Source organism: Pleurodeles waltl, chromosome 2_2 (assembly GCF_031143425.1).
Source record: "Pleurodeles waltl isolate 20211129_DDA chromosome 2_2, aPleWal1.hap1.20221129, whole genome shotgun sequence".
In the NCBI taxonomy this organism is placed as follows: Eukaryota; Metazoa; Chordata; class Amphibia; order Caudata; family Salamandridae; genus Pleurodeles; species Pleurodeles waltl.
Genome location: NC_090439.1, coordinates 1,125,935,115 through 1,125,955,325, shown reverse-complemented (window position 1 = coordinate 1,125,955,325; position 20,211 = coordinate 1,125,935,115). Strand labels below are relative to the sequence as shown.

The 20,211-nt window shown below is 45.3% G+C and overlaps 1 protein-coding gene across 11 annotated transcripts in view; it reads left to right on the top strand.

Annotated features, from left to right (window-relative positions):
• PLEC (plectin) overlaps positions 1 to 20,211 on the top strand; it is an 831,873-nt gene that overhangs the window by 747,821 nt on the left and 63,841 nt on the right. For all 11 annotated transcript variants that reach the window (XM_069220980.1, XM_069220972.1, XM_069220979.1 and 8 more), the window contains 9 exons: positions 18 to 172; positions 2,364 to 2,688; positions 3,449 to 3,526; positions 5,652 to 5,813; positions 8,895 to 8,999; positions 9,429 to 9,524; positions 9,725 to 9,850; positions 11,510 to 11,662; positions 12,754 to 12,908. In XM_069220980.1, coding sequence (XP_069077081.1) covers positions 18 to 172; positions 2,364 to 2,688; positions 3,449 to 3,526; positions 5,652 to 5,813; positions 8,895 to 8,999; positions 9,429 to 9,524; positions 9,725 to 9,850; positions 11,510 to 11,662; positions 12,754 to 12,908 — 1,355 coding nt within the window. The remainder of the gene's footprint in view (positions 1 to 17; positions 173 to 2,363; positions 2,689 to 3,448; positions 3,527 to 5,651; positions 5,814 to 8,894; positions 9,000 to 9,428; positions 9,525 to 9,724; positions 9,851 to 11,509; positions 11,663 to 12,753; positions 12,909 to 20,211) is intronic.

The following is a 20,211-nucleotide window of genomic DNA, read 5'->3' as shown; positions in this document are numbered from 1 at the left end:
GATCTCTTACTTTGCAGGACATCCGCCTGCTAAATGCTGGGAAGTCGCCGCAGAAGGCTGCAGAGATCGAACGCGACTTGGATAAGGCTGATGGAATGATCCGCCTGCTATTCAATGACGTGCAGACTCTGAAGGATGGACGCCATCCACAAGGAGAACAGATGTATAGAAGGTGCCAGTGTTGTAATACTTGAAATTTGTTTGAGCTCCTCCAATCAAAATGCATCAACCTTAAATTAGTTAAATACAGTGCCATTTTCGGTAAATCATTGTGAAGCTAGCAATTCCTGATCTTGAATCCATCTTCTCTGTAAACAGAACACTATCCCGGGTCACTGCGTGGCCTCATGAGCTGCTTTCTGAGCGGTCTCATGGTTTGCGGTCTCATCGCTTGCTGTTTTAGTGGTCATGTTCAATAAGGATACATGAGTTTTTCACTTACTAACTGATATGTCCAAGGAGCAAAGTTAGTGTTGGCCCACTTCTCTCTTCCTTTGAATGCTCATTTGTTTATCTCATTGTGGGTTGTCAGCAGGGGGCTGTGGACCAGTTTACCCCAAAAACAAGGTACATATAACAGTAAAGGTTGAGAACCCACTTAGTTATAAAAATTTCAATTTGTAGTCCGGTTATGGTGTGAGATTAATACTCAGAGTCAAAATAATGTATCCAAGTATGTTTACTGGTACTCTTTTGGGCCTGGAAGATCTAATGCACTTGTTGATGTTTTTCATAAATGGAGCCTTGTAAGTTAATGACCGGACAGCCGACATGTGTTTCGCCCCCTAGTGGTGAGTTCACCTGGAGCTTTTTCAAGGCTAATGGTAATCAACAACAAGAATCCATGGTTAGTATCATTAAAGGTAATCAAACAAGATGCTAACAAATCTAACGGGCTGAATCCCATGTATGCTTTACAACGTTCTAGTCCCGCGCCATATTGGGTGAATGCCAGACATTATTCAGAGCATTAATCTCACACCATAACCGGATTGCAAATTGGAATTTTTACGACTAAGTGGGTTCTCAACCTTTACTATTATATGCAACTGGCATGTCTGTTGTAAGGTCCTAATTGCCTGAATGAGCTTTCCTTCAGTCTACAGGTTTCAGTACATCTCCATATCTGTCAGTAGAACCCATGTGTCCTCACGCTGTGTTCACTGGTTGACATGGTCCCCACAGTCTTCACAAAGTGCGGCCTCGTTCGACTTTCTCCAGAGCATTGGTGGGCTGACATTGAGTTCCTTGACTCATGCAACCTAAATCTTTTTGGAATGCACATGCTGCCCATTACTCTTCCAACTAAAGACCTCTTTTTGATTTAGCTCTCAAAGGGCTGGTTATTTTATGCACAGAGTTCTGAAATGCAAAGTGTTATCCTGGCATCTCACAAAGCTGTTATATCTTTCAAAGATATCTGAAAACCACTGGATAGGACAAATAAACAGTATGTCTTTGTGCAGAGTGCCTCGTGAAGAAAATGCCTCATGACTGCCTTCTATATTGATGGGCAAGCAGAACAAGCCTCCAGCTATGTGGGGTGTGCAGCATGCCTTTTTAATCTATTTGGCTACGCCACATGGCTTCTGCAGAGTGGCGCTTCTTATCTAGACTCTGTTATCAAACACGAGCCTCAGGTCTTAACATGAAACATTTTTCTAAACTTGTGGACTCCGAAGAGTATTAAAGATGTTATTGGATTTAGAAAATAGAACATTATAATCAAAATCACGATGGTCCCAATGTCAGACGTTTTTCAGAAGTTTTTCAAAAGTTCCGAACATTTTTTCACTACGTAACATATGCAACGATAACTTCATGACATGGACACAGCCACAGGATAACTCTTACCCTTGCAAACCCAGGTCAGGCCTCCAGCAAAATGATTCGACAGCACGAGAGGGATAGATTAAAAACACCTACATACAGTTGTAATAAAAGAAAAGTCAGATTATGTGAGGATGTGGATGTGTTGATTTACTTCAGTGAGCACTATGTCAATTATTTCACTCACTCACCTTTTTGCTCACTAACCCACCTCACTCGATCTGCCTACCCATGCCACCCACAGTTCTGTACCACCCAACAGCATAAAGCCACCTACATCCTTCTAAAAGGGGCACAGTTACTTTACAGTTATTTTTTCCCGGATTGTGACCTAGTTGTAGAGTAGGACGGCTTAGAATGAAAGTCTCCAAATTAGTAGGATTTAGAAATCTTTTGAGATTCTCTTGGCTTGCAGACATGCGTTTGCTTTCGTCTGAGTTCTAAAGGGGTCCAGAAAAGGTATTAAACTGATTGCAATCCTTGGGTGTCCTCCTTAAGATTTCACTCTTGTTTTCCCATGTTCATCCATGCAGGGTCTACCGTCTCCATGAGCGACTGGTGGCCATTCGTACGGAGTATAACCTGAGGATCAAGTCAGGAGGTCCTGCCCATCAGGTGCTTACTCAAACTGTGGCCTCGCCAGTGACCACAACAGCACACGGGCTGGAGCTGGACCAGGTCACCCTTAAGTACATGCGGGATCTGCTGACCTGGGTGGAAGAGAACCAGAAGCGCATTAACAACGCCGAGTGGGGGGTCGACCTTCCCAGTGTGGAGTCGCACCTGGGCAGTCATCGTGGGCTCCACCAGTCCATTGACGAATTCCGTGCTAAGATTGAACGAGCACGAACAGATGAGGTGAGGTTCAAGTTCTCAACTAGATTGGTGCTCATGTCCATTGATGTAAAGCAGTGAAAGCGAAACATTAAATGCATTGGCAAGCCTGTTTAATTTCATGCAGGTTATATGTAAGTGGTGACAACTCTTGTACTTAATGCCAGGGCGATTACGTTGCATTCACTAGCTGCAGGCTCATTGTATGCTGTGCCAAGGTAATTCCATGGTATTCAGTAGCAGGCCAAATCTTGTTCTGATGGTCCAAGGCCATAAGATTGCATGCAGGGATAACACAATTGCATTGCTTGCATGGACGGAGCATCTCCATGGGGCGCAGCTGTTGACAACTGCTTCTTCATGACATGGAGCTACTGACCGCTGCAGTTTCCTGTCCCCTACACCTAAATAGTACCTAATGAAGTATCCTGATGTTCAAACTAGCATTATAATACTAGCTCTTTCACAGGTCCAACATGTTCCACTTTTCCTCTGGTTTTACCCCAGAAGCACGTTTGTCTCCCTCGACCCCAACATACACCGAGGTTTCTTGCAGATTACTGACCCTAATGTGTACCAGATTGGTTCTAACAGCTTCCTGGCCCTAGCATGCATCTGGTGCTTTCTGGGGTTTCTTGGCCTTACCACATCTTGGCCTTCCTAGGCCCACAGAATCACTTTGACATACTTCTTCTATGACTTCAGGATATTCATCTTTCCAGTTAAGGAATTTCTCAGGTGCTTTCGTTTTTCTCACCATATGGCTAATTTCTCCCTCTCCCAGGCTCAGCTTACTCCCGCCAGTAGGAACGCCTTCAGAGAATACCTTGGGAAGTTGGACCTTCAGTACGCAAAACTGCTGGTAAGGCACTTGATACATGCATAGTCTGAAATGTTTATTTCTGGTTTTTTTTTCTCCATTTGGGCTATCTTTATTATTATTATTTGTATTACTGTTATTATGGGTATTATTCTGATTTATAAAGCACATGGCTTCCCTACACTGACATAATAGAAGTGGCTGAGGTAAGAGGTTAAAAAAGCCATGTCTCCAGAAGTTCCTTAAACTTTTCAAAAGAACAACAAACCCTAAGGAAGGTAGGCAGGGGATTCCAGAGTTTTAGGCCTAGATCAGAAAAGGAGCAACCACCTTGCCTCACCTTATGAATCTTTAGTGGATAGTGAAACATCTCTGCTTCAGGCATTCCATATTCCTCCTCTAAGCCACAATCCATCCATGTGAAGAGCAATTTCAGGTGACCACCTCATTCCAGGTCATTACGGACACACATTCCAGTCTTGATCTTTTCACCTACAAATCACTGATTACAGGTATGTTGGTTTAATTGGCTTAAATGAAGCAAAACAAGACTACAACACCCAGAATGCAGGTGGTTATCACACAAAAGTCCAAGGCTGTAAAGTGTCCCTAATGAGCTGGTCACACCACAGTGACCTAGGTTTTGTATTCCCTAGAGGAGAGATGTGGGTGTGTGCTGCATGTCCTTGATACAATTACATTGACAATGCCTCTGCTTCAAGCAAGCTAAGCATTTGCTCCTGGCTAAGCTATGATAGTGTGTGGGCATATTCAGAGTAGTCCTGAGGTGGGCAAACCCAATGGGCATGTGAGTCCTGGCTAACGTACTAGCAGGGTAGGGCTTCCAGCTTCCCTCTGACTGCGGTAACTGGAACATATGCATTTAATGGCATCTTCCTGGTTCTGTTCTGGTGACTTGAAGAATGTCATACTGTGCAGCTTTTGTGTGGTTATCCCGCCCGACCCCCATCTGAAGCAGAGGGGAGGGAGGGCATTTCCTTGTGGTTTGCTCGACGGTTTGCTGGCCTTTTTAGGGTTCTTGAAGGTGCAGAGGTCTACAAGCCATATTATCAATTCTCTAAAATATGCATAGAGTGGACTTGGCTCCGCCCAAGGCGCATTTCTCTTTCTACTCATGCTTATTAGTGTTTGGTGTATAATTCTGACTCCTATGGAGAGTTTACACTTAAATGTATGTGGGACTATTTTCTTTTACTGCAGCGTGCTTTAACTTGTTTTAGTTACAAATTAGGTGCAAGTCACATGTATGTTTTCCATGTCAACATGCAAATAAGTACATTGGAACATATTCCAATTGCTTAAAACAAAACTATTATTGGCAAAACCAATATGTTTGCTTTAAATGTGATAATGCATGGAAAGACAAGTATGCACAATTGTAGTTTGCATGCTTCAGCACATAAAAGTCAGGTCTGTTTGCTTTACCAGTACTTACTTAGAGCTGCAATACTCTCCTAGTTAGCTACGATAGAGCCTTGCTAGATACCTCTAACCGTTTGGGCATTTACGACTTTCCAATCTGACAGTATACTTCAGTCTGAGTCCACAGAGCCCAGTGTTGTGTTCCAGATGCTCCTGGGTGCTGTAGGTGTCTCAACCTGTATGTCCAGGTGAAACGACTGGATTGTTATTGAGCTCTGCTTTTCCTATCCGGATGAAGTGATGCTCCGATCTTCCTGAAAAAAATATCCTTTCTACTTCTGAAACTCATAAGCAGCTACAGTAAATATTTTTTGTTTTAAAGCATCATCTTCAGCTCCTTGGTTGATGGTAGAGCAGATGTTGGCAAGCCAAAACCATAGCCACAGAGTCTATCTGGCACCATGTGCCAAAGCCCCAGCCAAGCAAAGACCAGCTTCACACTAGAGAAAGCAGTGATTCAAGATTAAAAGCACCTGTGGTATTGGAGTTGTTCCTTAACTGGCAGCTATTTACTTCAAATTTTAATAGCTTTGTAGAGCTTCTTACAAAAAACCTGGTTTAATCTTGCTGTATACATTTGGCTTACGAATGGTTGGCTTCGCCACCTCGTTCGTACATGTCTAGAAGCCAGTATGTAGCCACCCACTGGGCCAACAGTCCTGATTTTAGGTGGTGCTGCAACAATTTCAAACCCAAGTTTGCTTTTTGTCCTTTTCCCTGGTAGAACTCATCAAAATCTCGGCTGCGACACCTGGAGAGCCTCAATGGCTTTGTATCGGCTGCCACTAAAGAGCTGATGTGGCTGAATGACAAGGAGGAAGAGGAGGTGAACTACGACTGGAGCGACCGCAACACCAACATGGTTGCCAAGAAGGAAAACTACTCGGTAGGTAATCTCTCGCTCTCACTCTGCTATTATGATGTCTGTAGCAAGGCAACCATATGCCTGCCCAGTCGCTTGTTTATGTATTTCTAGTGGTAGAGCACCCTCCAATAGTGTGTGTGTGTGTGTGTCTCTTTTGTCTGCCATCACATATTGGTGTTTTTTGTGAATGCTGTTCAGCATAAGTTATTTTGCTGACACTATGTAGCATTAGCACAAAAAAGGTTTAAAAAAACACGATGATGCTTATGCAAGCATGCACCATTACGTAATAATGCTAAGGTGCTCCAATGAGAAGAAGTGTAAGCACGCCTGCATCACAATGTATGCACACTTATGGCATGGTGTAGCTGCCATTTTCTTTTTTTTATTTACTGTTCCGCGATGGAAGACACCAATCACTGAGTGGTATAAAAAAAACAGTGTTAAACATGCGCAAAGGCATGTTTTAAAAACAGCTGCTCAGCAGAAAATTGCAGCTGCTGGACCATCCCGAATGTGGTTGGGAGGGGGGTTGAGGAAGGGGAGGGGGAATAAAAGAAAAAAAATAAAATAAAACTGTGGTAGGAAGGGACAGCGAAACAAGTAATGGGTCGGGGTCAGGAGTGGCGAGTAAATGCCACCAAGCAGCAAGATTAATAAGTAAGAAGATGGAGGAGCACAAATTAAGAGTTACACTTGAAAAAATGACAAAAGCCGAGGGGTAGGAGAGCAATGGACAAGGGTGTGAGGTAATGGCAACATGGAGAGGGGCGGGTATATGAGAGGGAAAGCAGAACAGAGAAAAGGAGTGGAACAATGTGAAGTCCCATGAAATGTTACAAGCAACAAAAAAATAGCCCCTGAACGTGAGCAGTGAATGGATACAAGCCATTCAGCTGAAAGGATGGTGAAGAAGCTAAGCTCCAGGGGAGGAACAAACACAAGAAGCGGAAAGCCTGCCAGTGAATAAGAAGCAAACAAATGAGTGACAGGAAGGCTAACCAATGATGAGCAATGAGCTGTCCCATAGACCAGTGTAAGTATTTGTATTATCCACAAAAGATCTTCAACAACAGACAGCTAAAATCAGTCTGTAGGTAACCCCTAGAAAGGGCGCTGTTAGACTAAACCAAGGCTTTGTTTTACCGCAAGACTAGACAGTTGCCAAAGTCTGCACTGTGAGGGGTCCGACTGTCCCTACAACACAGCAATGGTTACCCTAGTGCGAGAGGTGAGGCGTCAAATTGCTGCTGTAAATAGGGGGTAGCATTAGAACGTGTCCTTCGCAGTGGTCTATAAATATATGTTCCCTCTCAAAAAATTGACTTGGGTCTGCATACATATTAATTTAATAAACCTAAAATACTTTAGAAAATAGCTTTTCTTCAATTCTTGAGGATGTTCCAACCAATAATGCTTGTGATTGATTTAATCAAACTGCACAGACCTACGAGTATTGTTTACCTAACGAAGTAAGATTTATTTAAAACCTGGGAAATACATGAATGACAACAAAGATGATAGTGTTGCACTGAAAGGAATGAAAAGTCATACACATTCATGATGCAGCCAACAAATTCAGACGAGGTGACCTTATCCTTCTACGCAAGGGTAAACCATACCTTGCGAACAGCAGTCACCACAACCGCAAGTGTAGCCCACTTCTTAGATGTGCTGGTCCCATACATAATTTGGCAAAGAGCGGAGAACAGGTAACCTCACACCTGCGCCCAAAATATTCAGAATAGTTAACTCCACACATGTTAATGTTGCCCACCAAATTTAGAATGTGCAACCCCACAGGTTGCCATACGGATATCCAAGAAACACATAATATGCCCAGCAAGCTCAAACACCCGCCTCAAAGACATACTTGATTTATTCAGCATCTTAAGTAGCTGGCGTCAAAAGCATACACAAACTCAATATGTTAATACTTGCAATTTCAGAATATTATGTATGCAATAACTACAGAACTGGTGGTTACATACAGATGTATATCCCCAACAAGGTCAGAGGGGTTGATCTGAAACTCAAATTCCCAACAATTTAAACAGTAAAGCGTAGTTGCACAGAGACATAAAAAGCAGAGCATCTCGTTTACAATCAGTGCTTTTCTCCTACTACACGCACATTTGTTTCCATTTGGTTCAGTTCACAATGGGAGATCACACATATAAGGGTATCAAGTTAGGTCAGACCGCATAGGTGGTTCACCACACGTATTTTGGGCGATATTTGACACTTAACATAACTCAGGTTCCCATCAACCCACAAGCTGTACTTGCCCTCAGCAGCCTTATCATATTTGAAAGCATTATATCCTTTTCATAGCTCCCCACTCTGCACATCACCTACACGCACCCTGTACATCTCCAGTGCTAAACCTCACTTAAACAGTCACACACATTAACCAACCAGTTTATGCTCTTTTTATGTAGAATGCTTCTGACATAATATCAAAAAGACCTTTGGATAGTTGACATATTATGTGGTATAGTCCACGTAGTTGGTCTGCAGGAACTTCTTTAGAGATTAGTCTGTATTCACTGAACGGATGATGCATCAGGGACATTTATTTTGCCCTTTTTTCTCAAACTTCTCCCATCTCTTATTTATCCAGATGCAGCAGTCAATCCTTCGTTTTAGAAGGTCTTGAGCTAACGACATATGTAATGGGTGACCATCAAACATTGGCTAGAACATCATTGGCTTAATCACCCTACCTCAGCTGTGGCCTCTTGACCTCTAGCCAGTAGGACATTTCATGAAGATTTAATCCATCAGGGCACTCCAAGCAGAGCTAACTGAAGGAAGGGGAGGCTTCTAGCAAGCAGGCTTTCTGTCATAAAAGTTAGATTGAAATGTATTATCTCCTCAATGCAGATATTGCTTATAATCTGCATCTCTGGGCCTATGAGTAGCAGGCTCTATTCACAGATCTAGGACTGCTGCTCCACTGTGAGCTTTCCAGGGTTGCGCCATTATGGATGATGAGAAACATGCTGCTCATTCTCGTCTGGACATGGTCTATCCTATTCCTGACCTGCTTGTCACACAATCTGTTATTGACCATTCTGTGAAATTCTTCCTTTGTCTCAGGGGCTGATGCGGGAGCTGGAGCTGAAAGAGAAGAAGATTAAGGAGATCCAGAACACCGGGGACAGGCTGCTGCGAGAAGACCATCCTGGAAAGCCCACTGTAGAGGTGACCGCCCTAAAGCTTCAACAATACTGTAGCAATGTCTTTGAGATCAGTATAAACACATACCAGAATGGGGTGTTCCTCTAGGGCGTTGTTCAACAAAAACATAATATATACTGTAGGTGACCCATCCAAAATAGACCATAATCCTGGGTTTTCTTCTTAATGTTGTAGCTAGATCACAATGGATGCAGCACAAAGTGACAGAACGGAGCCAATTACTAAAATGTAATTTGAGTTAATATGGAAAAAATGGTACTTGTGTGAGTGTGTGTTTAATGCTATTGGATTGTGTCCTGCAGCAATGCTGGAAGGTTTGCTCAAGAGTGAACACTTCTGAGGGTGCGTTCAAAGTGTTCTTAGTCTGGTGTATGTGCCTGATTTTGTATTTGGTCTCAATTAGTTACACCCCTTTCTCTCTCTCACCCTCAGGCATTTCAGGCTGCTCTGCAGACGCAGTGGAGTTGGATGTTGCAGCTGTGCTGTTGCATTGAAGCCCACCTCAAAGAGAACACTGCTTATTTCCAGGTCAGAATCAAACTCAATCACTGGCTGTGGTGACAGAAAGACCGAACGATGGAATGAGGCGTTTTAGTATTCACTAACACCCAACTGGGAGGCCTGTTGTGGCCATCATAATATAACTTACTCCTGGCTTTGAGGCGAAAAGTGGAATGACATAAAGTAACCTTCTCTGTTCTCCCTCTCCTTCGTCCACTCTCCCACAGTTCTTCTCGGATGTGAAGGAGACTGAGGAATACCTCAAGAAATTGCAGGACACCCTCAAGAAGAAGTACTCATGTGACCGTTCCATCACTGTGACCCGGCTCGAGGACCTGCTGCAGGACAGCATTGTAAGTATGGAGCGAGCAGGTGCGTGTTACTACTTTGTGGAATCAAGACAAATGCTTAAAGGCGCTTCAGGCCATAGTAATTTTATAAATAAAATTACTTAGTGAATCCAACGACTGATGTAGTCCTGAGTTGATACCCCAGTATGCAACTGTGGGGCTTAGCTCTGGAACCACTCACGATTCCTGTCCTTTGCTATAAGAGCTGGCGAAGACGAGGATTTCCTGAGCCAGATTTTAAAATGATGTGCTTGCGAGGTCTACTGGCCCTCATAGTAGTCAAACCACACTTTGGCCAGAAAATCATACACAAGCTAGTTTATTTAACATATATTTACAACAGTGAACCAACCCACAAGGCATAAAACAGTAGTTCGAGTGGGTTTTACTTTGAGGGCAAATTTGTATCATTTTCAGTGAGTATGGGTAGAAAGAGGAAAAAAAAAACTTTCCGCATCTCCACTGTGGAGAATATGGCTTTATCAACGCTTGCATTCCTGGAGACACCAAGCTTGCAAAATAAGTGTGTTTATATATCACACTGCTGATAATGGATCAGTTTCCTAGAAACAGGATGGATGAACCCTGAATAATTAGACACCCCACCCCAACTTTGAATTCACCCAGGCAAAAATAACAAGATAAGAAGGGCCAATCTGGCCTCTCTTGCCACTGTCAGACCATTTTTTGGTTGACACCTAAGGGGGAGATAATCAAAAAGGTCCATCGAGTTGTTATTCACTGCTGAAACTAACAGCAGCAATCAAGATAAAAGGAACATTCATTGAAAGAGCTCGCCTTCTTACCACTGGGATTAGAGAGCAATTTGAGCCCGCCTACCAAGGCAGCCACACCTACGGAAGTGTAAAGGTGACAGGCAGACCAGTTGATCCAATAACATCACGACTGGGGACATTTCCTGGTATCCAGTATTACAAAGTGTACGGGTACAATCCCACAAAAATACTTAAGCCCACACAATCGCGATCACGTGCTGAGAACTGCACATTTCTAGCGCTACATTTCTACGTGTTTATGTAGTGCTGCCAATCCAATCTTCACATCCTGTCTGAAGCACGGGTTTTCTACATCCGTTTACCCCATCAGATCCTTATTGGGTCTCCCTCCTCTGTCATGATGTGTTTACTTTTGATTGGGCGCTGACAATATGCTTCGTGATGCATACACTGACCTCATCATGGCTTCCTGTCAAGCAGTCAATGCTTTCCTCTGCTTCTACGGAACCTGTTCTTGTTTTCCTCCATTCCTCTTTTATTCTGTTTCTTGCAACGTATTTCTCTTGCCCATCCTTCTCGACCAACTCCATCCTTGCCCACCTTTCTTCTGTTTTTTCTAAACCTTTCCAATGACTTTCCTCTGCCCTCTGATTCACGTCTATCCTCTCATGCTCATCATCTTCCTGCCCTCTTTTTCTGCTCTACTTCCTCATCCTCTGTCTTCTGCTCTCTTCTTCTTGTTGCCTGGCTCCCATGGCTTCCACTTCTTGTTGATGCTGTTTCTCCTTGTAACATTTTCTCCATCTCTTCCCATTCCTTGTATATATTGTTTTGCCCTTCTGGTGCTGCCGTCCCTTTCTTGCTTCTGTTTCAACTTTCTGCCACTTTTTGCAAAACTTTATTTTTCATTCTCTCCCCTTCCTAGGATGAGAAGGAGCAGCTGACCGAGTATAAGGGGCACCTCTCAGGCCTTGCGAAACGTGCCAAAGCAATAGTCCAACTCAAACCCCGCAGCCCTGCCAACCCACTGAAGGGCAAGCTCCCGCTGCAAGCTGTGTGCGACTACAAGCAAATGGAGGTAACGAAGTCCAGCGTGTGTGTGCGCAAGGCAGTGCGTCATGCGGGCCGTGCCCATGTGAGTGCCCAAGTGTGCTTCTCTGCCTGTCCCCTGCCTGTGTGCATTTGTGCATGCTTGCTATCTGCACGTTTCTGCTGCCTGTGCAGTGATGATTCGTGGCCAGTCCGTGCTATGTGCCTGGGCCCTGCCTGGGCCTACTAGTGCAGTGTATCTTTTAGGCATGCATTTGCTGTCTCTTTGAAACTGCTGGTAGTGTGTGTGTTTTGGCCTGCCTGTGCTTTGTGCGATTGGCCCTCCACAACAGGTTCTCTATACTTGCTCTTGGAGGTACTACATCTCTGTGTTGTTTTTTTGGATCTTCTAGGGTGGTGGTTCTTTATCTCTTTATTACTGCATGTGCAAATGTGTTTATTTTAGTTGGCTCATGATATACCTTTTTGGCCTGTTTTCTATTGGCCTGCTCATGCTGGGTTTCTTGCTTGCATTTTGCCTCTCCGAGACAGCTCACGGCGTGCCTCTTTGGGCAAACTCCTGCTTGATCTCTTTGGGCCTGCTAATGCTGGGTGTTTATGGGCTGTACACGATACGTCTCTATGAGCCTGTTTGCGTTGTGTCTCTATAAGCCTGCTCGTGTTGGGTCTCAATGAGTTGCTTGTGCTGGGCCTTTATGCGCCTGCTCATGCAGGAGCTTCTATATACCTGTCCATGCTGGACTTCTAGGCACCTGCTCACACTGGGCCTCTATGCGCCTGCTCGTGCTGGGCCTCTATGCGTCTGCTTGAGGTGTGTTTCTACTGTCCAGCTTGCGCTGGGACTCTTTGGGCCTTCTCATGGTAGGTGCCTTTGGGCCTGCTTGTGCTGAGTTGGGCCTGCCCACGCTGGGTCTCTTTGGGCCTGCTCACGCTGCATCTCCTTGTGCCTGCTCACGCTGGGTCTTTTTGGGCCTACTCATGCTGCATCTCTTTGGGCCTGGTCCTACTGGATGTGCTGAGGCATGCTCAAGCTGTGTACCTTAGGTCTGCAGGTGTACGTTAGGTTCTGGTCTACACATACTGATTTGCTCAATCATGCTGCTATTCTGTTAATTTTAGATTACTGTACACAAAGGAGATGAGTGTGTCCTGTTGAACAACTCGCAACCCTACAAGTGGAAGGTGCTGAATGTTTCCGGCAGTGAGTCCATCGTTCCATCTGTCTGCTTCCTTATCCCACCGCCAAACAAGGAGGCACTAGACGTGGTCAACAGGTATAAGAAAACTGCTTTTGACAAAACTGCTGGTCAGGTTGCAAAACGTCAAAAATGAAAATACCAAACATCGTACATCTTCTTTTGTTTTGGTAGCCTTTTGATCCAAAGTGTAAAACGTTTTAGCAATAGAAATGCTAAAATAAGTTTCTGGTGCTGCATTGTGTTGATGGAAGTTGGCATGCAAGCATTTAGTGCTAGAAGCACAAGCTAATGAAAGTGAAGTGACTAGAATTAGGTTTCCAGAAATCAGAAGGCAGCACCTGGCGATAAACACACTAACCAATAAAACGAGGGTGGGAGGAAAATAGAAAAGGCTGGAGTCTACCCGCACCTTAAACTTTGTGCTGAAACCAGCAACACATATTTCTGCCTTTGAGAAGTCTGCCTTGAGTCATCAGAAAATGTCAATATTTAACATAAGAACGTCTTTGGTGGCAAGGGAGTGTCCCATGAACCTTTCCACATTACTTGACAACTCTGAGTTCAGTGCCCCCAAGGCCACAGCCACTGCTCTCCAATTCTGCTTTTGAAAATATCTGGACATCATTTTGGTCTGTATGTGAAAAAGACTGAATAAAATGAGAAACAAAGGAGAGGGTTTTGGTGGGCGGTAGGGCAGCAGCACTTTTTCAGAAGTCTGAAGCCCAGAAAGGCGAAGTAAGCCAAATAAGACATCTCCTGGATTTGGCTCACAGCACTGCCTGCTCTTAGGAGACCCAGGCCCATAGGTGCACTGTTGAGGGACCGAGGAAGAGGGAACACAGGAGGAAATGCAATGCTAGGAAAGGCTTTTGACCATGGATTATTGAACCAAGGTTTATTCTAGATCTTTGGAGGACCATCACATTAGGCAGGTGGCTCGTGGGCTCTGTGACTGAAGGCTGCACAATCCAGTTGAGCTTCTAAAGGCATAGTTCAAAGAAGTGTAGGAGAAAACGTATTCGGTGCAGAACTCTATCTGCTCGAGCAGGAGGGATCTGGTTGGAAATGCTGGCAGTGGTATCTGGCAGTCGCTGTTCTATTCTTTTGCTTTCCACTTATAACCACATTTTTGGCAAACACAACAAGGACAAGTTCTTGCCGTTGGATATTAATCCATATTAACTGTGTTCACCTAGTAACTGTTGAGGGTGGGGCCTATTTACATCTACTGATCTCTAGTTACTAGACTGGTCAAGTGAGGGAATGTAGCAGAAGTGACCCAGTTAACCAAAGACTTACTAAGTGTATGAAGATGCCACTTATTGTAGGGCCATCGCAAAGTTTTGGACAGATGCTGCTGGTTTTTCAACTTTGACAATGCACCCAGGCCTGCTAACCAAACCTCCCTGCCAGAGCCCTGACCCTTAAACGTGTATGTTGATTGGCTTACACCCAATTGGCACAGGCTAATTTACTTCTAAATCCCTAGTATATGGAGTACGTTACTGTGTCCCTCTGAGAGCGCAGCAATGGTTGTGCCACCCTGAGTGAGATGGAATGGTTTCTTACCTGTAACTCCAGTTCTCTCGTAGGGGTATTTCCATGATAGTCATAAGCATTGAATAGTTCCGCGCGCCTGCGGGGACCCCGGAGCACTGATGTGAAGTATATTCTTAAGTGCAAACACCAGCCGTTTAAAGAAAAGGTCTGTCAAAAAACACTTAAGAATAACATTGTGCAGCCTATGTGAACAGCTACACAGGCCAAATTGTTGAAAAGAAAATCAATAGTAGTGTAAATTCATGTTCAAACACCTATTTATTCTAGAAATGTAATAACAAATACATTCTCATACTTTATTTACACCTCTGATGAGAATAAAACAATGCAGGGCAGTGTAGCCCATAGGCTGCCATTATACAGAATGTAAATAGAGCTGTGCCTTTAAGAAAAGTAAAGTCTTCCTGTTTCCCATCATGCACAGCAAAAGGCAGTTGCCTCAGTTCTTTTTTGGAGGCTATTACCTGACATGAAGAAACAACAAAACATTTGTTGGAGTACCCACCTCCATAATATTCATGTTCTATGTCAACTCCACCGGGGAGGAGGGAGGGTTGCTTATGACTATCATGGAAATACCCCTACGAGAGAACTGGAGTTACAGGTAAGAAACCATTCCTTCTCTCGTAGGGGATTTCCATGTATAGTCATAAGCATTGAATAGAGTAGCAAGCCCATCCCCATAGCCGCGGTGGAGTCGATATAAGAATACTGAGAAAAACATGAATCATGCAAACAAATTCTTGAGCAAAGCCTGTCCAACCTGAGCATCTGCCCTAGCGTCTGTATCAAGGCAGTAATGCTTAGTAAAGGTATGGACCGACCTCCAAGTGGCAGCCTTGCATATTTCTGCCAAAGGGACATTTCTCATCAAGGCTACAGTAGCTGCTTTCCCTCTGGTCGAGTGGGCTTTTGGTCTACCACCAAGGGATTTGTTTGCTAACTGATAACATAACATTATGCATGAAACAATCCACCTGGATAAAGATTGTTTAGATGTGCCCAAACCTGTTCTGATTGGGCCATAGTTAATAAAAAGCTGTTGTGATTTTCGTAAGCTTTTTGTCCTGTCCAAGTAAAATTTCAATACTCTCTTTACATCCAGAGAGTGCAGAGTTCTCTCAGCAGGAGTAGCTGGATTCTGAAAGAAAGTCGGTAATGAAATTGTTTGGTTCACATGGAAGTCGGAGACTACCTTAGGTAGAAATTTTGGATGAGTTCTCATTACCACTTTTGCAGAATGAAAAACCGTGTAGGGTTCCTGAGCGCAAAGGGCCTGGATTTCGCTGACCCTACGCGCTGAAGTGATTGCCACCAGAAAAGCAGCTTTCCATGTGAGATGCTGCAGCGATGCCTTGTGTATCGGCTCGAATGGCGGCAGCATCAGACGTGATAAGACAACGTTCAGTTCCCATGGAGGAGAAGGCTTTCTAATGGGAGGAAAAACCTTTTTTAAACCTTCTAGGAAATCCTTAATAATCGGAATCCGAAAAAAAGAAGTTTGTGAAGGACTCTTTCTGTATGCTGTTATCGCCGCCAAGTGAACTTTTATTGACGACAGTTGTAAGCCCGATTTTGCCAAACTTAACAAGTATGGTAAGATAGATTGTTCTCCACAAGAAACCGGGTCAATGTTGTTGTGTAAACACCAAATGCAGAATCTCTTCCACTTGCTTGCATAGGCTGATCGTGTGGAAGGGCGTTTTGCTTCCCTCAGAATTTCCATACAGTCCTGAGGTAAGTTCAAATGTCCATATTGCACTAGCTCAGGAGCCATGCTGCCAAACTCAACGATGAGGGGTTGGGATGAGATATCTGCCCTCTGAACTTCGTGAGAAGGTCCGGGCGATATGGTAGCCTGATGTGTGGTTTGAGTGACCGGTGAAGAAGGTCTGGGAACCACCACTGGCGTGGCCACTCCGGAGCAATTAGGATCATTTTGGTCTGAGCATTGGACAGCTTCTGTAGAACTGCCGGAATCAGGGGAAGCGGTGGAAAGGCGTAAAGAAATGCCCCTGACCAGCTTATCCATAGGGCATTCCCCAGTGTCCCTGGATGGTAATATCTGGAGGCGAAGTTTTAGCATTTTTTGTTTTCTGGGGTTGCGAATAGGTCTGTAGAAGGGGTACCCCAGAGTGCGAAAATGGAATGAACGACGTCGTCGTGTAGTACCCATTCGTGGTTCTCGCTTATTACCCGACTGAGGGCATCCGCTTGAACATTCTGGATGCCGGGCAGGTGAGTTGCCACTAGCGACAGGTTCCTGGCTAGAAGCCAATGCCAGATTGTCTGGGCCTCTCTGGATAAAATTCTGGACCTGGTGCCTCCTTGTTTGTTCACGTAGTACATAGTGGCCACGTTGTATGTCTGAAGAAGGAGAGTTTCCGTTCTCAGAGAGGGAAGGAAGGCTTTGAGCGCAAGGTGGACTGCGCGAAGTTCCAGCAGGTTGATGTGATAGAGACTCTCTTTCTGTGACCACTCGCCTTGGACTCGAAGATGTTCCATGTGCGCCCCCCATCCGAGCAGTGACGCATCTGTTACGATGGTTTGAGATGGAGGTCGTTGTTGGAACGGAATCCCCACCAAGAGATTGCTGGGCAAACACCACCACTTGAGGGATTGTAGGGTGTGAGGAGACAGCAGGACTTTGTTCTCCCAATCGTCCCTCAGTTGACACCACTGATCCTCTAGATTTTCCTGCAATGGTCTCATATGGAGACGAGCATTGGGAACCAGATGGATACAAGACGCCATCGAGCCCAGTAGAGAAGCTATTATTCTTGCAGTGGCTTGAGGTCTTTCCTGCAGTTGTTTGCACTTTTGGAGAATCGATAACCGTCGTTCCTCCGAAGGAAACACCTTTCCTAGCTTGGTATCTACAATGGCCCCTAAGTAATGCAACCTCTGAACAGGTGTTGCTGTTGATTTCAGAAGATTGACTTGAAGACCAAGTTTTTGTAGCAGTTGTAGAGTCCATTCGAAATGCTGCTGTGCCTCGAGATAGCTGGAGGCCTTTATGAGCCAATCGTCTAGATAGGGATAGACGAATATTCGCTGTTTCCTCAAGTGGGCGGCTACTACCGCCATGCATTTGGAAAAAGTCCTTGGCGCTGATTTTAGGCCGAACGGTAGAACTGCAAATTGGTAATGGCGTTTTCCGACAGTGAACCTTAGGAATTTTCGATGTTTCTTGGCTACTGGGATATGGAAGTAAGCGTCGCAAAGATCTATCGCACATAGCCAGTCGCCCTGACGTAAATGTGGGTAAATTTGGTGTAAGGCTAACATCCTGAATTTTTCTTTGCGAATCCATTTGTTTGCTGTCCTCAGATCTAAGATGGGACGAAACTCTTGTTTGTCTTTTTTCTGTACAAGGAAATATCTCGAATAAATCCCCTTCCCATGTTGGCTGATGGGAACGGGTTCTATGGCTCTTTTTTGCAATAGGATATTGACCTCTAACTGCAGAGCTTCGAGATGGTGGTTGGCTGTTTTGGGTGGAACAGATGGTGGAGAACTGGTGAATCTGAGAGCGTAACCATGTCTCACAATATTCAATACCCAGGCGTCTGTTGTGATGCGTAGCCACTCGTCTAGATGATTTGAGATACTTCCCCCTACCGGAGTGGGTAACGGAGGAGGGGGAAGCAAAGATTCAGGGCCTAGACGTGGGAGTTTGTCGAGGTGTCTGGGTCTGAGGTGTTGAACGACCCCTTGTCGACTTTCTGGAGAAGCCCCTCTGATGCTGATGCTGCTGCTGCTGCTGTTGCTGAGGGCGTGAAGACGACCAATGTGGAGCCTGATACCTGTGGGTGAACAGTCTTCTTTGATATGGGCGGAATCCCTTTCGCTGTTCTTTAGGTCGCTCTATGCCTACCGCTTTTAAGGTATCCAGCTCCGACTTCATTCTGGCCATCTCATCATCGGCATGAGAGCCGAATAAAGTGGAGCCTGAGAAAGGCAGGTTCTGTATCCTCTGCTGTGCTTCGGGTTTAAGCGATGTAAGCCGCAGCCATGCATGTCTCCTGAGCGCTATACCATGAGCATAGTTATGTGCGGATAGAGTTGAAGCATCTGCCGCAGCACTTATGATCTGGTTAGAAACCATTGCTCCCTCGCTCACGACCTCTAGGAAATCTTCCCTTTTGTCCCTAGGGAGATGCTCTGAGAACTGTAGTATAGAGTCCCAGAGGGATCGATCATATCTCCCTAATAAAGCAGTGGCACTGGCTGCTTTTATGGTGATAGATGCCGTCGAGCATACTTTTCTTCCTGCAGCATCGATCTTTCTGCTTTCTTTGTCTGGGGGAGCAGAGGAAGACGGTGACGTCGAATGCGATTTCTTCGCTGCCACTATAACTACCGAGTCTGGTACTGGGTCCGACCTCAAGAATAGAGGATCTTGCTCTGGTGGACGGTACTTTTTAATGAGTCTGGAAGGAGCAGACTTTGTTGTAGCCGGCGTGAGAAAAATGTACATTGCCGGTTCAATAAGACCCGGAACCAGTGGAAGTAAAGGTCGTGAAGATGTCCTTTGATGCAAGGTCTCAAAGATTACTGATGTCGATTGGGCTGGAGCTGCTAGCTGGATATTCAGCTTGGTTGCCCCTCTCACTAAGACCTCCTGAAATGTGTTGACATCATCTATGGGAGACACTCTTGGGGATGGTGAGTCTGATAAGGTTGGAGAGTAGTCTCGTGTGGACGATGAAGAATGTCCATGATGTGATTGACGACGGTGCCTTGAGGTAGATGTACGTCTCGAGGAATAACCAGAACGCCCTGCAGATCGCGTTGGAGTCCTCGGAACAGGTTCTGGAGGAGGCGCCGGAAGAGGAGCCGTAGGTGTTACCGGCGTCTGTGGTAAAGGCGACTGCCTTTGTGAGAGCTGTGGTGATGCTGGAAGTAGGATAAGCGAGGCCGAGGATTCTGAGGTTGTATAAACCCTTCTAGGCCTCTTAGATGGTCTTCTCGACGTCGAAGCACTCCTCGACGTCGAACTGCGGTGACGCCGAGTGCCTCTAGACGTCGACTCGTCTCGCCGCTGAGAACCTCTCGACGACGAACCTCGACGTCGGTGCAGTGACGGTGAACGCCTCCGACGGCGAACACTCTCTCTCGACGGCGATCTCCCTCGCCGTGTCGACGGCGAGCCCGACTCGGATCTCCTTGGCGTGGACTGTGTTCGCCGTGTCGACGGCGACCCAGATCCTCTCGACGTCGGGTGTCTTCGCCGCCTCGACGGCGAAATAGCTGTCGACGGCGAACGATGTCGTTTTCTCGCCGGCGAAGCACTCCTCGACGGCGAACATGTTGGCGCCGTTCCCTGCTTCGACGTCGACGCTCTCGACGTCGTCGGAGATCTATGTCGTTTTTCAGCAGGTCTGGAAGGAGTCATGGAGGAAACAGGTTGAGCCCTGGTAGAAGTCTGACCTTCTCCTCGCTCTGTAGTGGAATGGCCACTTTTTCTCCTGTCCTCTTTCGCCTGGAGTCGGATCTTCTCTCTGTCACGAAGGGTTCTTCTAGAGAAGGTTTTACAGATGTCACACGACTCCGGTTTGTGGCTGGATGGAAGACAAATTATACAGACCCTATGTGAATCTGTTTTAGCCTTCTTTCTTCCACAAGAAGGACATTTATCAAAAAGTGAAGGCATTTCTAACTAGAAAAACCTCAAAATTCTGTCAGAATTTAACAGAAATCAGTAGAAAATGATCACTCAAAGGTAAAAACGTCGAGTGAAAATGAAATTCAGAAGATATTTCAATGAATTTCTGTCACAAAAGCTTTTGTGAGGTAGAGCTCAATGCTTCAGGGT